This window comes from Ictalurus punctatus, chromosome 23 (genome assembly GCF_001660625.3).
Source record: "Ictalurus punctatus breed USDA103 chromosome 23, Coco_2.0, whole genome shotgun sequence".
NCBI lineage: Eukaryota > Metazoa > Chordata > Actinopteri > Siluriformes > Ictaluridae > Ictalurus > Ictalurus punctatus.
In genome coordinates, this window is record NC_030438.2 from 2,581,138 (window position 1) to 2,607,195 (window position 26,058).

At 37.7% G+C, this 26,058-nt stretch overlaps 1 protein-coding gene across 1 annotated transcript in view; it reads right to left on the bottom strand.

The window, feature by feature from the left end:
- Positions 1-1,139: 1,139 nt before the first annotated feature.
- sema5a (sema domain, seven thrombospondin repeats (type 1 and type 1-like), transmembrane domain (TM) and short cytoplasmic domain, (semaphorin) 5A) overlaps positions 1,140-26,058 on the bottom strand; it is a 231,168-nt gene continuing 206,249 nt past the window's right edge. The window contains exons 19-23 of the mRNA XM_053674919.1: positions 24,799-24,969; positions 15,671-15,826; positions 11,140-11,184; positions 8,372-8,583; positions 1,140-2,688 (exon numbers count right to left, since the gene is read on the bottom strand). Coding sequence (XP_053530894.1) covers positions 2,569-2,688; positions 8,372-8,583; positions 11,140-11,184; positions 15,671-15,826; positions 24,799-24,969 — 704 coding nt within the window. The 3' untranslated portion in view covers positions 1,140-2,568. The remainder of the gene's footprint in view (positions 2,689-8,371; positions 8,584-11,139; positions 11,185-15,670; positions 15,827-24,798; positions 24,970-26,058) is intronic.

Genomic DNA, 26,058 nt, shown 5'->3' on the forward strand with positions numbered 1-26,058 from the left:
ATAGATTTATTCATTACAGATACTCAAATCTTTGCTGGTTTCTGTGTAACTTTGATGAACATGCGTCATTATATCTTATTTATGATATCCCAATATTGTTTTGAGAATGACCATGTTTACATACACCTTAATAAATGTTTACATAATTTAAACCATAATTTAAACTCATTGACGCTTCTTCTTCATTGAAGGTCATCACTTATTTTAGTCATGCTGCATCAGAAAAACTTCTGCCCAAAATTGCTGGCTAATTGCTGGTATATTGCCTTCCAAATCAAATGCAGCCACGACATTTCTACGATAAGAGGATTTTGTGTGCTAAATATCTTGATCGTGTCCCTGCTTTGCATCCAGTGTTCCGAGGATAGGCTCTGGATCCACCATGACCCTGAATGCACCAACCAATGAATGCTATATTGATATCACTGATATACTGGACACCTGATTGTAGATTCATACTTAGTGTGTAACATACCCTGTGTCAAACATCTAGACAGGGTCTATATCTATATATTTGTATGGTGAATGGAAATGTGTGTGTGCACGCAATTGTTCTCTCAAAGGACTGGCATTTAACTGAAGCTGAACTTCTTTTGAGGTCTAATTCATATCCAGTTTTATCAACTGGATACTAATTATATCTAGACAGAAGGTCAGCTTCAGGTTGTACGCCAGTCCTTTGAGAGAATGTTTGCATACTGTCACATTGGTGTAAATGGGGCAGAACGTTCATCCCTCTCCATAGTACAAGACACTAACACCTTCCCAAATACAGTGAGACCCTGAGGGACGTTGACAGTAATTTCAGCTCCAGCAAACGTCAGCTCGGGATAAACACTGATCGATTCCTTCGCCCGTTGAAGCTGCACTGGAATCAGCCATATCAGCACTCCAATGCTGCTCACACGCTGTGGGAGTTGATTAATTGCACACACTCGATTACCCTCTAAACACATCAGCCCATCGGGTTGAAGGTTGACGGAGAACAGTGCTCCTGTGCATAACAATGTCAAACAAAACAGGATCGACGTCACCGCAAAGTATCCTTCACGCATCCCAACTCGGTAAGAAATGCCATCCATCACGGCTTGGAGCCTCACTGCGGTTTACTGAAACACTGAGTCACCGAAACACTGAGCTGTATGAAGCCGTTTTAATTTATGCACATTAAAACAAGCGAACAGAACTTTTGCATTAAAAAAACAAAAAACAATTAGTAGAAATTTAACCCGACAGATATCCCAGCACTGATTACTGCATTACCATATTTTCCAGACAATAAGTCGCTCCAGAGTGTTAGATACTTGTCTAAATTCTGTATGCTTAGTTGAAAAAAAACTATTGTCTTTCTGTAAACACCTTTGAGATGACACTTTAGCGGCCTTCTAGTATTTAGTTTCTCTTCTGTACATACCGATAGACAAAATAAAGAAAAGCAGAGTTTAACAAACAGAACTACAGTCTACCGTAAGAACTAGAGTAGCGGGGCTACCATAAATACACAAACAAATGGGCACATTACAATAACAAAACATTTCAGAACAAACTGCAGATTTTTATAACATACAATGCAAGAAAGTACCTACTAGAAGGCAAAGAAGAAAAAAAAAGCATCTTATCGTCTGGAAAATACAGCACCAATTTGGTTATCATCATGAAGAAATGACGTTAATTTTTAGATGATGGAGAAAAACATTAGTGTCCCTTTTAGAAAATATAAGTTTATGATGGAGTTATGACATGTTGTTCTAAACATCTGAACATAAATATGATCTTAGTATTCAAATTAGCAAAGGATTACAGTTATAAAAAGGTGTTAGTGTGTTTGTTGTTAAATGTTAAATTCTCTTTTTAAAGTTAATGAATTACAGTGGGACGAAACAACAAGCATTATAAGAGTTTGGTCTACAAAAGCTACACAGATGTACAATTTATGATGAATGTACTGTACAAGACAAAAAAAATAAACCCACAGATATTCCCACCACTGGTATTAGCTTGAGCAGATAAACATATTTGCCAGACACCAAAGTATCTACACTTGTTTTTTTTTTTTCAGGCAGGCAAATATTCTGGGCACCAATGTGGGAGGCACGGGGTCGCTGCTGATTCAGCACAGCAGACAAAGCTGTCAAGGGTCAATCTGGTCATCGAGGACACGACCTGGTCTGCTGGAGCGCGATCAACCATGCAATGCAAACGAACGAAATAAAAAGATGAAAATCATGCAAAGAGTACCAACCCCTAGCCCAAAGGTCTTTCCTAGAAAGTTTACAGAGGGATCAGATCCCCTCTCGAAGTTTTTTTAAACAGTTGTTTAAAAGGAGATATCCTTTTGCTGTTCATAGTTGAGTTTACGCAGTAATGTCCACACACCTTGTTAGAGCTGAATATGTTTTGATGGGGGTTTACTGATGTGTGATGTTAAAACGGTCCCACATAAAACATCATACAGCAATGCAAGCCATGAGGGGGAACAAAAAAACAAACAAACAAAAAAAACAGACTCCATGAACTGTTCACGGTAGTGGAATTGCAAATTAAGCAGTGCTGGTCATAAAACTGTGATTAATAGTCATCATAGGTGTTGACGTCCATGAAATAGGCATTGGTGTAGGTTTTTCCAGCTAATTGGGGATTAAAGTATTTATTTCTTTCCTCCAGGATCAAGTTGTTCTTGTTGAAAGCCTGCGAAGGAGAGGAAAGTGCACTGAATGAGACTTTACATGATTGATCATTTCTAGATTAAAAGACATCACAAAGCAAAAGGAAAACATTCTCAAACACCACTACAGGTAAATACTAAAACAATATAAGATGACGCAATAAACAATATATATATATAAATATATATATATATATATATATATATATATATATATATATGTAAGAAAAATAAATCAAATACACTGGTGAAAGGTGAATAGGTCTATTAGTGAGTGGTGTCGATAATCGGCGCTGCATTATACGAACATTATTCTTAGCATGTACACATCGAAATATAGTCACTACCACTACAAACCACTTAGGAAGAGACAGCCTAGCCAGGCAACATTTTTGGGCAGAGATAAAGTATGACCCATTTGTCAGGCTATACCATAATCCTGTTGACATGTCTCGTTAGTGTTCTTATTAGAATGTTGGCCATTTTGAATCGTTGAACATGAAGGAGCATTTCTAATAAGACTTTGTGACAGTTTGGAGGCCACGTGTGAAGCTAGGAGGACTATGGAAATGACGGAACCAGAGGAACCGCAGAATTGGGGAACTAGGGAAATATTACTTCCTGTTTTTCCTCATTCCCATGCTACTCATTACATAATTAGTATTTCTACTTGTTCATTTTTCTTATGTCTCATTAATTAGTATACACACGCAAATGTTCGTAGAGTTACTCTGTTACGTATTTCATGATGTATTTCAAAGCAGTTCCCGAGTTCCTCAATTTCCCCAGCCTGCTACTTCAATAATTTATCTAGATGTCTATTCCGTCTAGTCGCCTTGTTTCTCTAGTCCTCCAGTCCATGTAATTATCTAATTATGCTATTCTGTGATTTTCATGGTCTTCATAGTTTTAACAGTACTTGTAGTTTATTTATTTCCCAGTCCTCCAAGTTGCCTTGTTTCTCTAGTCCTCCTAGTTACACTATATGGCCAAAGGTGTGTGGACACCTGACCATCTCACCCCTATGTGCCCATTCCAAAACAATGGGCATTAACAGGAAGTTTTACTCTCACAGAATTGCTATCATAACAGCCCCAACTCTTCTGGGAAGGATCGTCAATAGATACACAAAAACATAATCCGAATATATTAATCAGATGAAGAATGTCTGTCTAAATAAACTAGACAGACAGAAAACAGAAAAATGCTACACAACAGAGTCAAGCAAACAACTGAAAAAACCCTGGATCAGACACCTGTTTTACTTTGCAAACAGCGTAACAAAAAGTGAAAAGTGGAGCAACAAGCAACAAAACATATGAACGATGTGTTCATTTCACAACAGCAGTGACACAGAACAGGCAAAAACGATACACACTGCCTTCTCACAAGCCTTGGTTGCTCTGAGCCCTGTGGAATGAGATGAAAGATGGAAAAAACCTGAAGAACAAATGCATGAGCACACCTGCCAGAGAACGAGAGAATCACAGGGGAAGGACAGACGCAGGAGAGGACATATGCTGATCGAGAGTTAGTAGAAAATCTCCAAGCGTCGGGTCACACCAGTGTTAGTGGATAAAGCCTGGCGCATGCTGTGGTCATCCAAAGGCAAGAGTACAGAAACATCAGGCTGCGAAGAGGAAGGGAGCAGAGCGAAATCAGGTCTAAATCCTTTGTACTAATCCTGTAAAAACACCTTTGATTTGGATACTTACACATGAGTCCACTAGCAAGCAGAACTACACTCACCGTCCACTTTAATAGGAGCCCCCATACATTTGCTCATTTATGCAGTTATTCAATTAGCCAATCAGGTGGCAGCCACATGATGCATGAAATCATGCATAAATAAGTAAAAAAAACTTCAGTTAATTTTCACATCAAACATCAAAAAAGTGTGATCTCTGTGACTTTAACCGAAGCATGTTTGTTGGTGTCAGATGGGCTGGTTTGAGTATTTCATAAACTGCTAATCTCTTGGGAATTTCACACACAACAGCTTACACAAAATGGCGTGAAAAAAAAAAATCCTGTGAGTGGAGGGTCAGCAGACTGAAGCACCGTGCTGATGAGAGAGATCAATGGAGAATGACCGGACTGAGCTGACAAAAAGCCTACGGTAAGTCAAATAAGCACTCTTTACAACAAGAAAAGCATTTCAAAATGGACAACACATCGAACTTTGAGGTTGGGGGGTAGGTTCGCTGTTTTGTGTACGCTGAGATGCTTTTTTGCTCACCACAGTTCGAAAGAGTGATTATATGAGTTACTATATCCTTCCTGGCAGATTGAACCAATCTGGCTGGACCTCTCTTATCAACAAGCCATTTCCACTTACTTGGTGTTTTTGGAAATCAGCAGTTTCTGAAATACTCTAACCAGTCCACCTGGCACTAACATCCATGCCACATTTAAAGTCACAGAGATCATAATCCCCCCCCCCACCACCCCCCATTCTTGTTGATGTTTTATGTGAACATTAACTGAAGCTCTTGACCTGTATCTGCATGATTTTATGCATTGGGCTGCTGCCACATGATTGCTGCTACATGATTGGCTGTTTGGATAACTGCATAAAAGAGCAGGTGTACAGGTGTTCGTATTAAAGTTTATGCAGAGTGTATAGCATAATGACACATAAACTGAGACAGCAGGAAACAAGCTTTTAGGGATATATGATATGGCATGATTTTGAACTGGGCAGAGCTTAAGCCTTCTTCAAAGCTGCTAACTTTCAGATGTTTTCAGTTGTTATGCAATGGACAAACACAAAAATAAAGATATTTCATGATTTGTAACATTTTATATTATTACAGCCAAAAATAAAAATAAAAATTCATGGTCTGACCAAAAGTGTCATTTCTCCCTGATGTGTTTTGCTTTAATTAGATAAATCCAGTGTGGCATCTGGTGGTATTTGGTTTCAGTTTTTCTTTACTGTGATTAGCATTGTTCATTTCCATTTACAAGGGAACGTTTCCTGATTCCAAAATCTGGTACATCACCGTCTTGTAGCCTTCGATATGCGTATTATTATACTATATATTATATACTTATTATTCAACTTTTAGCTTCCATTCATTTGTAAGACGAATGCTAGATCAAAAGTCTATTTATTTATTTATTTAAAAATGGAATAAGCCCTGCCTCCTATTTTCATTGGTTCCTGCAATTAAGCAGTCAGTCGGTTCTGCCTCAAGGCTTGCTCTGATTGGCCGCTGGCAGCAAAAAAAAAACTCCCAAAGATAATTAAAGATTAGCAATGTAGCTTTAACACAAGCTTTTCACAATCTGAAGACATTTCATTGATCACCTAGATATACTGCTAATAATTTATTGATTCATTATAGAAAGAACACTTATACACTTTAGTCCAGTTATATTTTCTCCAACAGGATTCTTTTCTAATATGTCTTTGAAAGTGTTAATATGGACTAAATGTAACATAAGTACTGTAAGGGCAATAATGCATAGGACTGTCCTGATGTATGAAAACAATTAACATTGAGTGTTAAACACACACACACACACACACACACACAAACATATATATATATATATATATATATATATATATATATATATATATATATATATATATATATATATATATATATATAAAACACTACATAAAGTATTTACATGTGTATATGGTGTCAGTTTAAAAATAAATAAAGCAAATGGATGTTCACAGATTTTAATTCATATAAGGCTTTGTACAGAAACTATTTAAACAATCATTTTTTACATATAAATACATTTTTTTCAGTCATGCAACGCATTATTGAATACCATAAAAAAAAGTTTTTAGCCGTGGATGTTTTAGCATTCCATTAATGAAAACTCATTATATGGCAACTTAATACATTCTACCCATTTTTCTATCCTTATAGCCTGTCAAACTCACTCATAATGACCAACTGTAATACTGCTTAATATTGTAAGTGGCTATCGGGATGCTGGAGTCTGCAGTACAATATAATTAGCCATAGTTATGAAACACTGTAAGCAATTTCACAATAGTCAGAACTTGCAATAAGAGGGAGCGCTTTTAATTTGCCGAGACTGAATCCTAATCACATCGTAATTGTTGTACTGATTGTGTTTGCAAAATACAGAAACATTTCCTATCAATTTGATTGATGCTCCGTGAAAAACTCTAATATCAAATGTGCAACATTAGTTTGAGCAACCTCTAAGCAAAATGGCCTTCTGTTTTTACATCAGATAATCATCTTCAAGCATTGAATGCACCAGTCAGGGTAAGATCATCACTTATGAGAAAGCAGTGTATGAGTGATGAATTTTAGACAGAAACAACAGAGTGAGACACACAAAGAACACACTGCATCCAACAGTATAAATCTACAGTGTGGTCAAAATGTCTGAGTTCACTACACAGGACTGGTGTTAGGATAACCTTTTATCAAGAATATAATATTTAATCAAATAATGTTGCACAAACAGGTTTTTTGATCCACCGAGTCCCAAACGGTGTGTTCTTATCGATCGGAGGCATTTCTTCTTAATCATACCCAAAAATTGCATTCGTTTTAATGTTTGCGAATGAAACCCATATTCAGTGCAGCAACAGAGCAGACAAGAATACGCATAACCACAACCTTCTGTTGCGCTATTTCAACGAAACCATGTGTTAAAATCTGATTCTAAAAAGATGTGCCTTTTTTTAAGATACCTTCTGAGCCTCAAGCCATTTCTGAACATTTTAAACTACTTTCATATAGTTTAAATCATTTATTCAGCTGTTTTTACATATTCTATTGATTTATTAGAACGATTTAGTCTTTCCCGCTTTTACTGTGTGAAAAGAAGAATAATCAGCTACTCCATTTCGGTTTGACAACACTTATTTTTAATGTCTTTTCAGTCGGCTCAGGCGATGTCATCAGGAAATAATATCCAGGATTTTATTACCTGTAAAGAACATGGTTCTCAGGGTGTTTCTGAAGTCCCAGGAGTGCTATGCTGTTTTCAGAGAATCTCTATATGACAAACTTGCGAGTTTTAATAATAGTTAAAAAACAAAACTGCATTGGGGTGCTATGGTCATTGTCATTTCACTCGTTGGTCGTCACAGATTGCCCCTTTCAGACTGCTGCATTTGTCCCTTGCATGTGAATGTGCTTCTGTTTGTTTTGCCTTGTGCTATTGTTTTGTTTCTGCTCCACTGACTCCATCTCTGTCATGTCATTGGTTTGTTGTCCTAATGTGTGCAGCTTTCCCATGTTTAGCCCTTAATTAGTTAATTAGACTTATCATGCATTTTTGCATCATCAAGCTCTCAGCCATTTCCCTGTTTCTGTGTAAGTCTGTTTTTGATGATTGATCATCCCAGTTTATTGTTTCACGTACTACGACGAGGACTGTCTTCACCCTAATAAAACACATGCTGAGCAACCGCACTTGCATCCTGTCTCATATTTCTGCACATAACAGCTATAGATTATTATGAGTAGTCTGTGAAATCTTCGACCTGAGTAACTGATATAAAGATGGAAGATGCTAAAAGCATGTAATTTTGATTCTGAGACAAGGCGTAACATCAATTTGGAAAAATTAAGTAAATGATATATGACCTGGATATTCAGGATATTTAATGGAACCAAAACGGTTCTTGGTACGAGACTCAGACATTTGGACCATGATGTATTACATTATCTCTGAGCAGCAGAGAGCCATACTGACCTTAATGGCTTCCACTGTATCATATTTATCCAGTTTGTTGATGTGGTTGGTGATGCTGGTGTTAAGAGGTGCAGCAGAAATGGGATGGATCACTGTTGCATCATGGGATTGCTGCTGATATCTTTGACAGTAGGTGTAGATCAGTAGAGTGACCAAACAGCCTAGAATGGAGCTGCTCAATCCCACAGCGATCATGTGGAATATGTTGAAGTCTGTGCAAAGAAACAGAACAGATGGTGAATTAAATTGATCCAGAATTAACCCTGTCCAATAATCCAATCCAAAAAAGATTTCGTAACATAAAACCCTGCAGTTTCTCTAGCACACAAATAGAAGTGACGAAAAGGTGACAGAAAGGTGATTTTAGTGACGTCCCTCTATTTCAACTAGATCTATGCGCATACACCTGCAGTCAGGAGGATCCCCAAACAGGAGAAGGGTGCTTGCTGCTTAGTTTCCATCAGCATTATTTATATTGATCATCACTGAGATTAACAAAAGACATATTGGTTATTTTAAAATAAATATTATACAGCATTGCTTCCATTCATTAATGTTTGAGGGCATTCATTTATGCATAGCTCTCTTAAGATACCGCCACAGCATTTCAATAGGTTTGAGGTCTGTTTTTTTTTTGGCCATTTCAACACTGTGTGTTTTTTTTCTTTTCTTCTTTAACCATTCAGATGTCAGTTTCCTGGTGTGCTTGGGATCATTGTCCTATTGCATAACCCAATTTCAGCCCAGCTTAAGATGATGGACAGACGACCTCACGTTTGTCTCAAGAACATTCTGGTACAAAGTGGATTTCATCATTGTCTCAATGACTCCAGGTCCTGTGGCTGCAAAACAAGACCAAATTACCCCTCCACCACCATGCTTAATAGTTGGTATGAGGTGTCTGTGGCAATACTCTGTGTTTGGTTTTCATCAAACATGGCACTGTGCATGATGACCAAGCATCTACACCTTGGTCTCATCAGTCCAAAGGATATTGTGGTTTGTTCAGATGCAATATTATAACCTATGTTATGCTCCATATTCTTTTTGGAGAGAAGGGGCTTTTCCTAGACATCCTTCCATAAAAGCCATACTTGTTTGGTCTATTTCTGATCGCTGTCACGAATATAAACATTTAATGTGCTTACACAGGCCTGATGTAGCTCTCGGATATCTCTGAACATCCCTTCTCACTGTGGAATGGTGAATTTTAAATTGTTTGGAGATGGCCTTATAACCCTTCCCAGATTGATGACTTCATCGCTACTTGATGGATTAATTAATCTTGTGCATTTCTTTAGTAGCACCTGGCTCTAATTACTCTCTTAATGATTGTGGAACTAGGAAGGGTGCACTTATTTTGAATGTTGCTTTACTTTTTGGGGAAAAATGACTACATATCAAAATTTGTTGTGTGTTTTTTAAATTGTTTTTTATTTGTTGTGTGTTTATAGAAGTCGGGGAGGATCATGCAGTTGTTTTATAGGTGGTGATAAATAAAAAACATAGAATTGATGGAGGGTGTACTTTCTTTTTTTCTATTTATCAGTATCTATGATCTGTCTTGGGGCTGATAAGAGTGTACTAAAAGATAAGGAGTGAAATTCACTGAAAAGTGAAAAATGTATACACTGGGATTTTTCATGTTCTAATTAATTTTCAGTCAATGTTATTTCTATAGCATTTTTAACAGTATACATTATCAAAAAGCAGATTTACAGCAATCTGGATGTACATTTAGAGCCCTATTGAGCAAGCCAGAGGTGACTGTGGCAAGGAAGAAAAAAAAACTCCCTTTGTTATAAATAATTCTGTCAGTTTTCATTTAAATATTAGTTTAGTTTGTTAGTAGGTGTTTTTAGAGGTATTTATTTATTTATTAGACTTTTATTTTACTTTCATTTTTAGCTTTTTTTTTTTTTGTTTTTTTTTTTAAATTCTGCAGACAGATTAAAAATCGTGGGGTGAGTTTTGGTGTCAGACCTTTAGAGGGGAAACAGTGAATATAAATTGCATGTTGGGTAACATTCTTGAAACATAACTCTCTTCTTGCCAGAAGCAATTTTCTACACTAGAGCACCAGTTTGACCAGTGCTGTGTGAAAAACAAAACGATAATGATATCTACTTTTATATTATGTTAGGTCCTTTTTTTTTTTCTTTAGGTGTTTTTTTTTTTCTCCTCGAATATCTCATGTGATATATACATTTTTTAATTAATAATGAATTAATACAATTACTATTTTAGTTTATGAAAATATATATGGTTTTAGATTTTTGTTACCTATGACCTTGTTACTGAGTCAATAAATTCAGAAGCTCTCTCTCATCTGAAATAGGTTTATGCACAGTCTGAAAATGATCTGTTATTTTATTCATGGCATTTGATGTCTCTATGCACTGCATATTTTTGAAGTGCCATAAAACCTGTTGCTGAATTCTTTGGAATAAATAATTCAGTCTGTTAAGAATTACAGAATAGAAAACATTATTTTCATGCATCTTTGCACCATATTCATTTTCTACATCCGTTATGTATTATTTACGTCGCAATCCCTACTATAGTCAATCTGTTCATCTTTCCACAGTAATGAGTATGTTCTTGTCTTACACTACACTATTTGCACTTTGTGTAGGTGTGTGTTGTCTTCTGTGTTGCACTCTGAGCCTCGACATTTCACATGCAGAAGGCTGTGACAACATAAAATCATTCTGACTTGTCCGTCTGGTGTATAATGGAAGTGTGTAACACACTGCATAAATCATTACCTCCACAGCGTCTCTCGGTGTGACTCGAGTGTGCTACAGAGATCTCTGAGGAGAAAAAGGAACAAAACACAAGTGTTAGACTGATAAGAGAGAGACAAATAGCTAATAATAAAGGTGGCAACCGATGTGCTTGTGATGACTAGTGCCAGTCATAATTAAATGAAATGAAGTTTTGTAATGGAGTGTTCGAAAGCCTTCTGTAATGAATTGTAATGGAAGGCTGCCAAACCCATCTCATCACAGAATACTTAGATTGATATGACTCATCTGCATATTTGCATGCTCACACATATTAACAGTGCTGCGCTAAATTTGTATTAGTGTCGTACTCCTTCATTTTGTGTAGTTGTTCGGTTAGGGCTTAGTCTATATGCTTGGTGTCTTCACGACAGCATCATTTTGGTTTGGTTATTTTGAACCCTGCTGTGTTTGCCTCCTCAGTTCAATTTGTTAGGAAAGGTGTAGAAATGTCATTCAAACTCTAGTGTGAGCCAAATCAACAGCACCGATCCCTAAATTCCTCACAGCAAATCATCTCATCCGCTGCTCTTAAATAACAGCTTCAAATGAGTATACTAAATAAAAATGTCAGGTGCAATTGGCAATTCAAGAGGTTTGCCCATTTACCCCCTTGTGTCCTTCAAGACATGATTTGTTTCCAGCTGTTCACTGAACAACTCGAAGAAGCCAAGTAGGTCTAAAATTACGTGAAGCACATTCGGGACAGGATTAATTACTCATGGTTATATCTGTAATACAATATCTGCATGCCGCATTAAAACAAAACGGCACAGCTTTGTATCGACACTGGACAATGAGGTTTCGGCAGGTTTCTGTTCATAACAGCACGGATGTCTGTGTCAAACAAGGTCATGTGATAAATCAGAAATTTCACGAAATTACAAACTTGATAAACATATGTCCGATGTGACGATAAGACGAGGCCTCGAGGATAGGACTGCCTGTAGCTGTCCACTATTTAATCAACATTTTTTGCATTCTTCCGTGTTTGATTTTTCCCTTCTGACACGCTCCCGGTAAAGTGATGGGAACCCTACCCGCTAAGTGTTTGAGAGACTTTCCTAAAGCATCTATTGAATGATTGATTTACAGCATTTAGGAAATTTCCGCACACTCAATAAGTGCAGCAGATATAATGTATATATGTAGCAGTTTGCAAACATGGTTTTCAATGTAACATGCTGAGTCTATCCAGATTGTACTTATTGGTTATAATATTCTTATTACTTATATTCTTATGTTTGTCAAATATTTACAATTATGTCTTTTGGGCTGTGTGGAGGGAGAGAAAAATAGAAACAGATGCTGACACAGATGGAAATACAACCACGGATTATAGTTTGTAAAGCGTCGAGTTCCCAAGTTTCCGCCTCGAGACCGAATTTTCATAACAATTTAATCAAACGCATCTTCAATTAAATGTTAATTCTGAATTCTCAATCCATTTCTCAATATTTTAAAATAGAACCTTCATGGATTCTTAAATAAACCCGACTCACACCCAGATCGTGCCTCTGTTCATTCCATAAATAAATTAGCAAGTATAATTGTACGCCGTCTTTGTTATCTATCTATTTATTTAATATCTATTTTCGGTTGCATGATTTTAATATCTCTCAATAGGAATGTATCTGTGGTCATATGTACAGTCAATATAAACATGAGACTCTGTTTCAGGAAAAAAAACTAAAAATGTAATGAAGCTATATTTATTGTGGCATCACTTGTCCTAGTTTTTCAGTTTAATATATATATATATATATATATATATATATTTGTTGTTTCCCAGTTCTCACATTCCTACTCATAATGTTTCATGCATTCTCTCGTTTTAAAGAAATGTTGTTTCCAGCTACACTTGGCAAAGCTCTTACATGTGTTTTTTGACATGGAATCAATTGTTAAATTGTTAGTTCGTTAATTGCTTAATTCATTCACTCATCTTCGGTCCACATTTTTATCCTGATTAGGGTTTCTGTGGAGCTTATCCCAGGAATACTTAAGCCAGGTGTAAGCCAGATATACACCCCGGATAGGACACCCGCCAACCGCAGGGCATTCACACCTATTAGATTTGTAAATCCTCCTACTGACATGCATTTTGGACAGTGGGAACAACCTAGAGAATGCAGAGGAAACCCACAAAGACGTGAGAAGAACGTGTAAAACTCAGGACCTTGAATCTGTAAAGCAGCCGTGCTACTGGCTGCGCTACCATGCCCCACTTTATTTAAAAATTAGAATAAAACTATTTGTTTTAAATGGGCAAATACAGTATCTTTTATAAACTACTGAAATATTACCAATGTTTGTCAATTTGACAAGTTCTGATGAGTCTACAAACAGTCATGTATGAAGTATCTCAGATTTCCTGCTTGTTTATAAATGCAAATGGATCCCAAAACACATTACTGTAATGCCTGTGTTCGATCAGCCCACTTACGCAAGGAATGGGACGAGTCACTAATTAGTCCAGCGCCACTGAGATTGATTATTTGGTGGGACATGCATTACTGCCTGTCGATATGAAGACAACTTGGAGTCTGTGTGCTCTGAAGTCGATACAGGAAGCGTGTGTATGTGTTTCTGTTTTCCGTAGCTCCGGCTCACCCTTTTTGCTTGATTATTAGTGTATATCAGTAGTTTTATTTGTGTCTTATTATTCTGTAATCTGAGTTTATGTTGGGATTTTTTCTTTTTAATTCCCAACGGTCAATGATCTTCAGTTCTATTTTTGATCATTCCAGACTAGCAGTGTGGTTTACTTAAAAAAACAAAACTAGTGGAAGTTTTGTCATTTGCTTTTTTTCCTTGTTGAGCACCAGTAGCAAGATCACCATCTCGCGACAGGAAATCACTGGGGCTGTTAACACATCCAATGCGGATCAAATGCTCTTGCTGCAGCCTGGGACAAACACTGTGTGCCATCTGCCATTGGTACCTGGACATGTCTTTGGCGTACCGACCCAGGCACTAAATGATAACCTCCTTCTGTCTGAGACATTATCTTAGCTAGGTGCAACTAGGGGCCCTTCTATGTTGTCACATTATTCCTGTGGAGTAGGGTTTCAAAAACTGCATCGGGGAGTTACGCAGGATACAGTGCTTAGATAAAGAACACAAAGATGGTTTCATGTCAGAGCAGACTGTCTCCAAGCCTTTGAGCATGATTCGCTAAAAGCGCAGGGGTTTCCAGTGTCACTTTTGAAAATATACTGTGGACAGTGGGATGTTTTCCCCCTCTTGTCTGAAGCACTGAAACTTGATATTATCATATTAGTGGCTACTGAGCACACTGTTCATAGGGTATTGCAAGATATTTTCCACTTCCAAAAAAGAGGCAGAATCTGCCCCATTCTGGAGAGACCTAAATGTATTTTTAAAACAAAAGCCATTCCATATGCTATCCATACCAATTTGTGGTTTGTAACCATAGATCTGAGCAATGCATATTTCTACATGTCTGACCTTCATGCAAATCAGTGGTCCCATGGTGTTACCTAGACTCGGTGCTAAGCTGTTTGTGTAACTTGCCATATGATCCAGTATTATATGAAGATATAAGATTTTGCTTACGACATTTTTTTTTGCTGACCATCAGCGCAGCCAGGTAGGTCTCCAAAATCGGATGCAATGCTGGTCAGGACGCAGTGGCCTCCTTGGGGACCAGAGTCTAAACATGTCATGCTATGGCTGACCCCAACCTTCCTGCCAAAGGTAATCTATTTGCTTTTGCAGGTGTGAATGTACACAGACCAGCCGTGTGTCCACTGAGTGTTCTCAAACGCTTTGTGTAAGCGACTGCCTGTACACTTTGAGGAGTACTGTACCATAAAGGGCCTCCACTGTGACAGGTTGTCCTGTTCTGTAAAGGATGTGATTGCACAAGCATGCCTGAATTTTGAAAACTGAATTGGATTTTGAAACATGCCAGATTTTTCACACTGAATTCTGCTTCATTGCACCGCACAGTTGAGAATGATTTGAAAGCTGAACCTTCTGATTTCTTGATTCCCAGTTTCCTAGGTGCACAGAGTCCTGATTTCCCGATTCCAATGTTTTACTTCCCTTCCATGGATTCATAATTTTTTTACATTTTTTTTTTACAATACCAGTTTCCTAGTTCCACTCTGTGTTAAATTCCTTAGCAACATAATTACCCAGTTTTCAAGTATCCTACGTCTCAATTTTACTAGTTTTCCAGGTTTCTGTTAACATTGCTTAGCATTTATTTCCCAGTTTCCAAGTCATGTAGTTCCTCAGTTCCTTGCTTTTCAAGTTTCCTAGTTTCAAGAGTCCTAGTCATTGGTCTTTTGTCTTTCTTGAGTTTGTCCTTTATATTGCTGTACAAAGTGATCTTGTTTTTTTTTAAAAAAGATGCTATATAAATTAAATTAATTTCACTCTATGCATATGTCCTTACTCTGTTGAGTCTGGTCCCATAGTGTTACTATAAGTCTCTCTATTTGTGTGTGTGTGTGTGTGTGTGTGTGTGTGTGTGTGTGTCCACCTGGGATAAAGTTGGAGTCGGACAGGCAGGCACGGACTTCACTGCTGTTCCCAGAACACTGATTCCCAGTAGGAAATAGAACATCACAGTGACGAAGCCGAATTTGAGAACCGGATGAGTCACAGTGGGACCATTCAGACCAATCAGACCAACTCTCTGTGGAAAAACAGCATTAAATTTATTTTTAACTTTAATAGTTTTATACAGTAATGTTGTGTGAAAACTCCAGAGTCCACTGTGAAGGAGTCCAATAGTCGGGCGCTGAAATGCTCACTTCGCTCAGCTCTATGTTTAGCAACAAGTTTGATAAAGCATCAACACTTTTAGTAAAATGGATATTACATTCAAGTGGTCACTCAAAAGGATATTTCTTTGCTTTCTCATCCAGAGCTTGAGACTACAGACTGACTCCACAATCACCTCCACCTACATTAACTCCCACATTAACCTAACTGCTTTGACATAAATTCTGTAGCGGAGTATTATATCCATATGTACATGCTAACTTTGGTAAGAAAAAAAAGTTTTTTGAAAAATAGCATTTTATAAGCTGAATCCTCTAAACTTTTGGAACAAACAGCTGCAACTGGCTAATAAATCATACCTCGTGTTAGTCCTGGGGGATTGAGCAGTGCAGAGTTTAGTATTCAACCTCATTTAACACCTCTAATTTAACTAATCAGCTAATGATTAAGACTTATATGGACTGAATTAGAAAATAAACACAAATCAATTCAGCACTTTCACTGTTCAATACATGAAAGAGGTTGCAGTTGAACAAATAGTGATTCTCAGACTCTGAGTATCAGATTCAGCAGATTCTTTCTTGTATGCTAACTTTTTATCTCGTGATTCTCTTATTTGAAATATTCATGCAGCTTAGATATGGATAATATAATTGCAATCTTTTTTTTTTATTATCCTTTGGTGGCATGGGAAATCCTGTCAGGTGGTGCAATTCTGAATACTTTAATAATATATGAAGAGTGCTTAACAAAGAGATCCAAAACTTCCGATCCCACACATTTTTCAAGTGATCAAAAATATTGGAACACGTGACTGACAGGCGTGCCCTTTCTAAGGGAACTCCATGTTGCGTGAGCTCGGCGCTGTCGGACGTGCCCTCGCGTGTGACCGGTATCTGAAGCTTGTGTAACATCATGCCTATTTATAGGCCTGCTGTGATCAGGTGACGTGGCGATTAAGTGCGTCGCATGATATATAAACGGCACCTGTGAATCGCGCCGTCAGCCTTATCATCTTCAGCGAGACTGCATGTCAGTCGTTTTGTGTAACACTCACAAAAAGACTCTTCCTCTCTATCTTTAACAAAAAAAAAAAAAAGAAAAAAGGAGAAAAGCATGAGTGAGAGAGAGTTCAGGAAGTGTGTTACGCTGTGCTCCCGTTTCATGACGGCGGGGACTGGCACACTTTCTCATAAGCATTGAGTTGAGCCATACAACAATTTGTAATGTCCTGAAAAATAAAGAAACCACAGGTGTACTAACAACCAAACATTGGAGTTCAGCCAAGGAAAACAACAGAAGTTGATGACTGAAACATTGACTGAAACCCCAAAGGAACTTCATCATGCATCAAGACAATGATCCAAAACACACTGCCCACACAACAAAAGACATCAGGGGAAAAAAAGTGGAAGGTTTTCACTTGGCCAAGTCGGTCACCAGACATTAACCCGATTGAACATGCATTTCACCTTCTGAAGAGGAGACTGAAGGGAGAAACCCCCTCAAAACAAAGAACAACTGAAAGAAGCTTCATTACAAGTACGGAAAAGAATCACAAAAAGAAGAATGGAAGAATTGCCACTGGCTTGATATTAAGTGTTATTTACTTTAAGACTAACTGTTCCAATACTTTTGCTCACCTAAACATTGGGAGGTCTGCATCAAAGTGGTTTAACACATCTAGATGTACAGTGCAATCCACCAATATTGGCACCCTTACTAAATATTAGCAAAGTAGTCTGTGAAAAATTGTCTTTATTGTTTAACCTTTTGATCTTTTGTTAAAAATATTCACAAAAATTCTCCGCTCTCATGAATCAAACAATTGCAAACAAAACACAGGTTTATATATGAAAAAAATCTTTTGTTAAATATACTGTATGTGTGCAACAATTATTGGCACGCTTTTAGTCAATACTTTGCGCTACCTCCCTTTGCTAAGATGACAGCTCTGAGTTTTAATGCCTGATGAGGTTGGAGAACACATGGCGAGGGATCTGAGAGCGTTCCTCCAGACAGAATCTCTCCAGATCCTTCTCATTTCGAGGTCCACGCTGGTGGACTCTCCTCTTCAGTTCACCCCACAGGGTTTCTATGGGGTTCAGGTCAGGGGACTGGGATGGTCATGGCAGGATCTTGATTTTGTGGTCAGTAAACCGTTCTTGTGTTGATTTTGATGAAGTTTTGGCTCATTATCCTGCTGGAAGATCCAACCACGGCCCATTTGAAGCTTTCTGGCAGAGGCAGTCAGGCTTTCATTTAATATCTGTTGATATTTCATAGAGTCCATGATGCCATGTATCCTAACAAAATGTCCAGGTCCTCTGACAGAAAAACAGCCCAAAACATTAAAGAGACACCACCTTTAATGTTGGTGGTGATGTAGGTGACTTTGGACTGTAGTTTTGGAGACTTTCTGATCTTCAGTATGCAACTAATTTCTGCAATTCTCCAGCTGTGATCCTTGGAGATGTTTTGGCCACTCAAACCATCCTCGTCATAGTGCGTTGAGACGATATAGACACACGTCCAATTCCAGGTCGATTCCTAACATTTCCATAAATTACAGTTGACTGTAACTTACTTATTTATTTATTGATCTCAAACCAAAATGGCAAACTAAAGAAAAAAAAAAAGGCCTTTACCATTAAAATACTTTCAAGGGGACTGTAAGTAAACGTTCCTCTTATTGTGTGTATCAGGATTTGATTGCAGACTATCCCAGGGAGCATCGGGCACAAGGCGGGGTACACCCTGGACAGGGTGCCAGTCCATCGCAGGGCACAATCACAGACACGTTTATATATTTCATGAATTTCCTAATCTAGCTAGTAATGTGAAACAAATGACTGTCATTTTTCATTTCTGGTACAAACAGATTTCCGAATGGTTGTTTATTTAGGACTCTTTTAATAAAATAAAAACCTGACTACATGCAAAGCTATTTTATGTTATATATTATGTTATATTCAGGGCAGTACTAAATAAAATACAAAATGCAATTTTTATGATCCCTCTTATTTAAAAAAAAGTATTAACATTCTGCAGATTCTGGGAAAGTGACTATGCCATCCACTATATACTAGGCCAATTATGTCTGTGTGGTTATCATTGCTGACTGAGAACTACCCATGATGAAAACTGCCCAATAAGTCAGAAGCAACTAAAGCAAGATGGAAGTAACATTTTTTTTTATGTACTAAATAATGAATGATGTGCAAAAATGAGAAAAAATACCCATCCTACACTATGAATAAGGCAGATCGAAATGCTTGCTTAAATAATAATAATAATAATAATAATAATAATAATAATAATAATAATAATAAGGATAATAATAATAAGAATGAATGAATGAATGAATGAATGAATGAATGATTACCATTGCAATTTTAATGTAATGCCAGTTTTAAATCTCATGCTTTTTAATTGCTTTTATTTTCTTTTATAATGGAATATTTATTACTTCGACCCTTATGTGTGGCCACCTCGCATGTGAATGGTAATGAAAGAAATAACATGCTGGTAAACGTTGAACACGGCCCACATTTGAACAAATCTTTTAATTGAATCATCCTTGAATTTATCGAATCAAATGGCTGTTCATCAATTGTCTTTTTAATCCTCTAGCATTTCATTAGCTCGATTTTTACTGCACACACATTTTATTATTATTTTTTAAAAAATAAAATTCATTTTAATCGATTCATTTTTTGCTACTTTCTTCCCTAGTGTTATACTAGATCGGAGATGGAATTAGGAACAAATAAATTCAGCGCTAATAGGATACGTTTCATGCTACATGTTTATCTCAAGTAATTAATTATCAAGCTTAAGAAGGAAACTCTATTAGAGTTGATAAAAATGCTTACAAAGCAATCACAAAGAACTCTAAGCATAGACAAGCCTTTATGAATCTAAGCTTCACAGAGATCATTTCTTGAATGTACTTGTGCATAATGAAAGCTTGCTGTCAGCTCTCCCGTTGTCCACATGTCATTAGTATTCACTTCCCTCGCTCACTGTGTGATCGTAATGAATGGTGTGACAGGTGGAGCCACAAAAAGGTCATGCCAGAGTTTCACTCAGGCCTTGGCTAATGGACAAACTGACATTTGAATACCAGAGACGCACCCATCTCAGCCACTGTATATACGAGGACATATCTCACCATTTAGCTGCTTTTTTTTTCATCTCTCTTTTCCTGTGGTACTGGGTGTATTCATGCTCAAGTCTATCATTTGCTTTCATATTGAGATATTGATTTTCCTCCTTTTTCGGTCAGGTTAACCTTCTACACTATATGAGTGACAGAGCATGTACAGGCATGCGATTCTTGTATGGAAATGCCTCCATGAGTGTGGTATATATTTTTTTTTAGATTTTAGACTAAAAGTTAAGATTATAACATATACTTCTTGTATCTGTTTTCCTCTATAAATATGACAATGAAGAATGTAAAACATCTAAATAGACAACCCCATCAGTTTATCCTATATATTAACCTTCATACATATAATTTAATTTAAAAACATTATTAGTTTCAGTCGGTTTAAACGCAGCAATAATAATAATAATAATAATAATCTATTTGTGGGGTGGACTTGGATTGGGATGTCCCTTATTTTTTCAGCACTGAAGGTGGCAAACCCAATGATATCTCATGCTCAATTGAGCACGCTGTACAAATGTCTGAAGTTAAATGCCAGTGATGCGTCAGTTCACCTCACTTTTGAAAATGTTAACAAGCTGTCAGAGCTCAGTCTGCACAGTTTTGTGAGTTGAAACTTCAAAAGAAAAGGACCTGCTCCATTATTGCTGCTCACTGCTCAGTTATTGCAGCCTTCATTACTTTACAACGCAGTCGTATTACAAGGTGGTTAGTCACTGCACGCAGCCTACAGCAAGTGGTTACCAAGCAACCACACAATGCTGACGGTAGCATAGTAACAGATAGACTCAAACTGACATTGCTAGCTGGACTTCTGATGTGTATGTCTAATCGAGACACTGCTCACATTACACGATGTCTAATGAAATTTTCTAACATGTCAGAAATTTGGTGTGATCTCTAACAGCTTGGAGGAATGGATTTATCATGCATCGTTTATCTCTGACACTGGGATTTATACTCTATTTACCATCTGATTCAAATGTAATTAAGGCAGGAACACCTGGAAAGGATGGAAGACCATGCATGTCAGGTATGCTTATTCATGCCCTGGCAGCAATACATACACTTTGTTGGTATTTGGTGGCATTGCGTTTTAATTGCTTGAACTGCATTGCTTTTCACAAGACACTCCTTTGCCAGAATTTTTCCTCATTCCTCCTGACACAACTGGTGTAACTCAGTCAGGTTTTTTTCTGTGAGATTCAGGTCAGGGCTTTGTGAAGGCCACTCCAATATTTTCACTTTGTTGTCTTTCAGTCGTTTTGTCATAACTTTGAAGATATTCTTAGGATCAATGTTCTGCTGGAAGACCCGGTTGCAACCAGGTTTTAACTTTCTGGCCTTGAGGTTTTGCTTCAGTATTTCTAGATAATTCTCCTTCCTCATGATGCCATCTATTCTCTGAAGTGCACCAGTCCCTTTTCCAGCAAAACACCCCCACAACATGATTCTGCCACCCTCATGTTTCACAGTTTGGATTGTGTTCTTCAGATTAAAAGCCTCACCCCAGGCCTCTTCCTTGTGTGACAGCCTTTCAGGAAAGGGCAATATACTGTATGACTCTCTTAATGATGGATGTACAAACTCATACTTTGGTACCTGATGCCTCCGATTTCTTCCCTAAACGAAAACTAAACTGCAACTATAATGTCAACGTGCAATGCGAACGAAAACTAAATAGAATTTCAAAGAATAAAACTTTTATTATCGTATTTTAAATGTCGGGTGGTCTGACTTAAGAACAGAGGTTAAACGGAGTCGATCCATCAATATTGCCAAATCATAAATGACCAGTAGTTGGCAGAGTAATGTATTAGAACTCCTTGGCACAGCAGCGATTTAGTAGCAGCGTGCTAATGGTGAAATTTATAGGTATGGCAAGACAGAGCCCAATTTGGGAACTATTCACTTTGAATGAAACGAAATAAAAATAAAAACTATAATATTTTTAAAAACTATAATAACCCTGTTTCGTTCATGCCTGTGACTTCATTTGTGCCTCCTTCCTGAATGATACAGTCGGTGTGGTCCCAAGATTTTTTAGATTTGCATGCGATTGTTTGTACAGATGTTTGTGGTACCTTCGGTTATTTGGAAATTGCTCCTAAGGTGTAACTGCACTTTAATTTTTCTGAGGTCTACGCCAAGATTTTCCCATTGTATCAGATGGTAAAAAGGCACTGGCTGTAAATACAGTCACAGGTGCACTTCACATTTGACCAATAAGAATAAGAAGAATAAGAAGCTTCTAAAAGTAATTTCAGAAAGCTGAAATAAATCTGTCTCTAATGAATTGTTTTAAAATGACCTCTCATGTGAACAAAGTACATATACAGTAACTGACTTGCCAAAAGATTTATTTTGTAATTTTTGGTGTTTCAGTAAAAAAAAAAAAAAAAAAAGAAGAAAAAAAAAAAAGAGAGAGGCTGAGGAAGTAAAGACCATTTATAGCTGCTGTAACTTTCAGTGCTGTGAAAAAGTATTTGCTGATTTGCTGATGCATCTCACACTAAATTATTTCATAAATCAAAACAAAATCTAAGATAAAACAAAGGTAACCTGAGTAAATACAAAAAAAAAAAAAAACACAGTTTTTAAACGCAAAATGTTATTTATTTAAGTAAAAAAGTTAACCAATACCAACTGGGACTGTGTGAAAATGTATTTGCCCGCATAGTTACTAATTCCCCAAATCTATGAAACTGCATTCCTAATGGGGTTCAGCTGGACTAGACGCAACCAGGCCTGATTACTGCAAACCCTGTTCAATCACATCAACACTTAAATAGAACTTTTTCAACAGCATGGAGTTGGTTAAAATGTCTTATCCAGTAACACACTATACCAAAGTTGAAAGAAATTCCAGAAAAGATGAGGAAGAAGGTGATTTGAAATGCAGTAGTTTGTGAAGGGTTACAAAGCCATTTCAATGGGACTCCAAAGAATCACAATGAGCACCATTATCTCCAAATAGAAAAAACTCCCAGAAGTGGCCGACCTTCCAGAATTCCACCAAGAGCACAGTGACGACTCATCCATGAAGTCAAGGACAACATTGAAGGAACTACAGGCCTGTCTTGCATCAATAAAGGTCATTGTTCATAGCTCAACTATCAGAAAGACACTGGGCAAAAATGGCGTCCATGGAAGTACGGTGAGGCAAAAACCACTGCTAACCCAGAAGAACATTAAGACTCCTCTGAATTTTTCCCAAACACACATTGATGATCCTCAGATTTTTGGGAGAATGTTCTGTGTAATGATGAGTCAAAAGTGGAAATGTTTGGAAGTCAGGGGTCTCATTACATCTGGCATGAACCAAACAGAATTCCACAAAAAGAACCTACGGTCAAACATGGTGGTGGAGGTGCGATGGTGTGGGGATGCTTTGCTGCTTTAGGGCCTGGGCAACTTGCAATGATTGAGAGAAACATGAATTCTGCTCCCTACCAGAAAATCCTAAAGGAGAATGTCCAGTCTGCAGTCTGTAAGTTGAAACTCAAGAGCAAGTGGATTATGCAGCAAGACAATGATCCAAAGCACAGGAGTAAATCCGCCTCTGAATGGCTCAAGGAAACTAAAATGAATGTTTTTAGTGGCCTAGTGAAAGCTGACTTGGAACAAATGAGATGCTTTGGTAGGACCTTAAACGGGCAGTTTATGCTCAAAAACCTTCCAGTGTGGCTGAACTAAAGCAATTCTGCAGAGAAGAGTGGGCCAAAATTCCACCACAGTGCTGTGAAAGACTGAGCTCCAGTTATTGGAAGCATCTGGTTGCAGTTATTGCTGCTAAAGGTGGCACAACCAGATTTTATGTTTAAGGGGGCAATTATATATATATATACACATATATAAAAAAACCAAAAACTGTATTGTGTGTTTACTCAGGTTGCCTTTGTTTTTATTTTGTATTTCGTTTGAAGATCTAAAACTAGCCCTGTAATGGACTGGCACCCTGTCCAGGGTGAACCCCGCCCTGTGCCCCATGCTCCCTGGGATGGGCTCCAGGTTTCCCCGTGACCCTGAAGGAAGGATAAGTGGTATAGAAGATGCATGGATGGATGGATCTAAAACTATTCAGTATGAGATATACACAAAAACAGAAGAAATACTTTTTAACGGCACTGTAAGTGATAACAGGAACTAACTTCTCTCACAGATGTTCCATAACATGAATGATTAAAATGTGCTATCCTTTAATAAGTTTTTTTTTTTTTTTTTAAAGAATTTTTGGCAGATTCCTGTGGTATAAGTGGAATAACACTTTGGAAATATAAAAACATATAATAATAATAATAATAATAATAATAATAATAATAATATACAACACAGACTATCATTTGTTATTCCTTACTTGGCCTATTCAAGCAAATAGTCTTACCTATTGTGGCCTACACACATTAAAAAAAAAGTTTGTCTCGGTTTTAGTCAAGACAATCCTGAATAATATCACATTTTGCTTTAGTTTTTAATTAAATAAATAAATACATATAGTAGCAACAGTGGACTTTCTGTGTGTGTGTGCACATGTACATATGTGAGTTAGTAAGTGTGCATCTGCATGTGGGCATTACGTGAGCGTTTAGGCATATACACAGTAAATGTGTCTGTAAATAGTAGCTTTGAGTATGCACATTTAAATTAGAGCGTAGGATTATGTGTGTAGGTGAAATAGTGTGTGTGTGTGTGTGTGTGTGTTTGTATACCTGGACAGGCCTGTGTGTTACACAGGGCCTCCTCAGTGTGTAAGCCAAGGCAGATGTCTCCTCCGTAAGCAGGCGGTGGGTTACTGCACGAACGAGTGCGGATGTAATGACCCCCACCACATGTGGCTGAACATCTGGACCAAGAAGACCAACATGACCAGCTTCCATCCACTGAACATGGGGGGGAGAGAGAGAGAGAGAGAGAGAGAGAGAGAGAGAGAGAGAGAGAGAGAGAGAGAGAGAAATTAAGGAAAATTCTCTTTCACTAAGCTACATTTAATGTCTGTAATAAATTATTCAAATACACGTCTCAAGTGAAAGCTTTACTCAGTGAATAATACATTGCTGTGATTATAATGGTCTTGTCAATCATGCAAAATGAGAATCTGGAGAACACAGAACACAGGATGTCTTTTAGGAGAACAGGGGTGTGTGTCTCTGAGTGTGGTAGGTGGGTGTTTATTGGAGTATACAAGTGAGCATATGCTTGCATATAGAAGATGGCTGTGCATTCAAGTGGGTAAGATGTAAGTTTTCTTGAGAATGGCAGGTGGCTGTGCCTGTGAGTGGGACAAGTGGGTGTGTCCTTGAGTGGGACAAGTGCATGTGTCCTTGAGTGTGGTAGGTGGCCATGTCTGAGTGTGGTGGTTGGATATTCCTCATAGTGGGAAAGGTGGCCATGTCCTTAAGTGTGTCTTTGATTGGGGCAGGTAGGAATGTCCTTGAATGTGGTAGGGTGCTGTGCCTTTGAGTGGGACAAGTGGGTGTGTCCTGGATTGTGGGAAATGGGCATGCCTTTAAGTGGGACTGACAAAGTGACATAGGTGAGCATACTTTTGAGTGGGACAGGTGGGCATATACTTCACTATGGTTGGTAGCCATGTCCTTGACGTGGATGCGCCTTTGAGTTTGACAGATGTGTATGCCCATGAGCATGTCTTTGAGTGGGACAAATGGGTATGTCCTTGAATGTGGTAGGTGGATTTGTCCCCTTCTGCTGCATTTTCATTTTCTCAAAGAATGCTTTTGTTTTTTTTTAAATATTTTTATCTAAGGACAGCAAGCAGACGCCATCCACATCAGATCTGTCCAAAATAATATCAACAAATCTTTGACTAATGTTTGTTAAACACTCAATATGGCAAAGATTCAGCTAGTTCAGCGTCTTGAGTGCAGGATGTTTAGTCATTCTTCCTCTGTCATTAGTAGTAGGTTTATTTGTGATAAGTGGATATTATTTAGCTCTCTGATGGAGAAGAT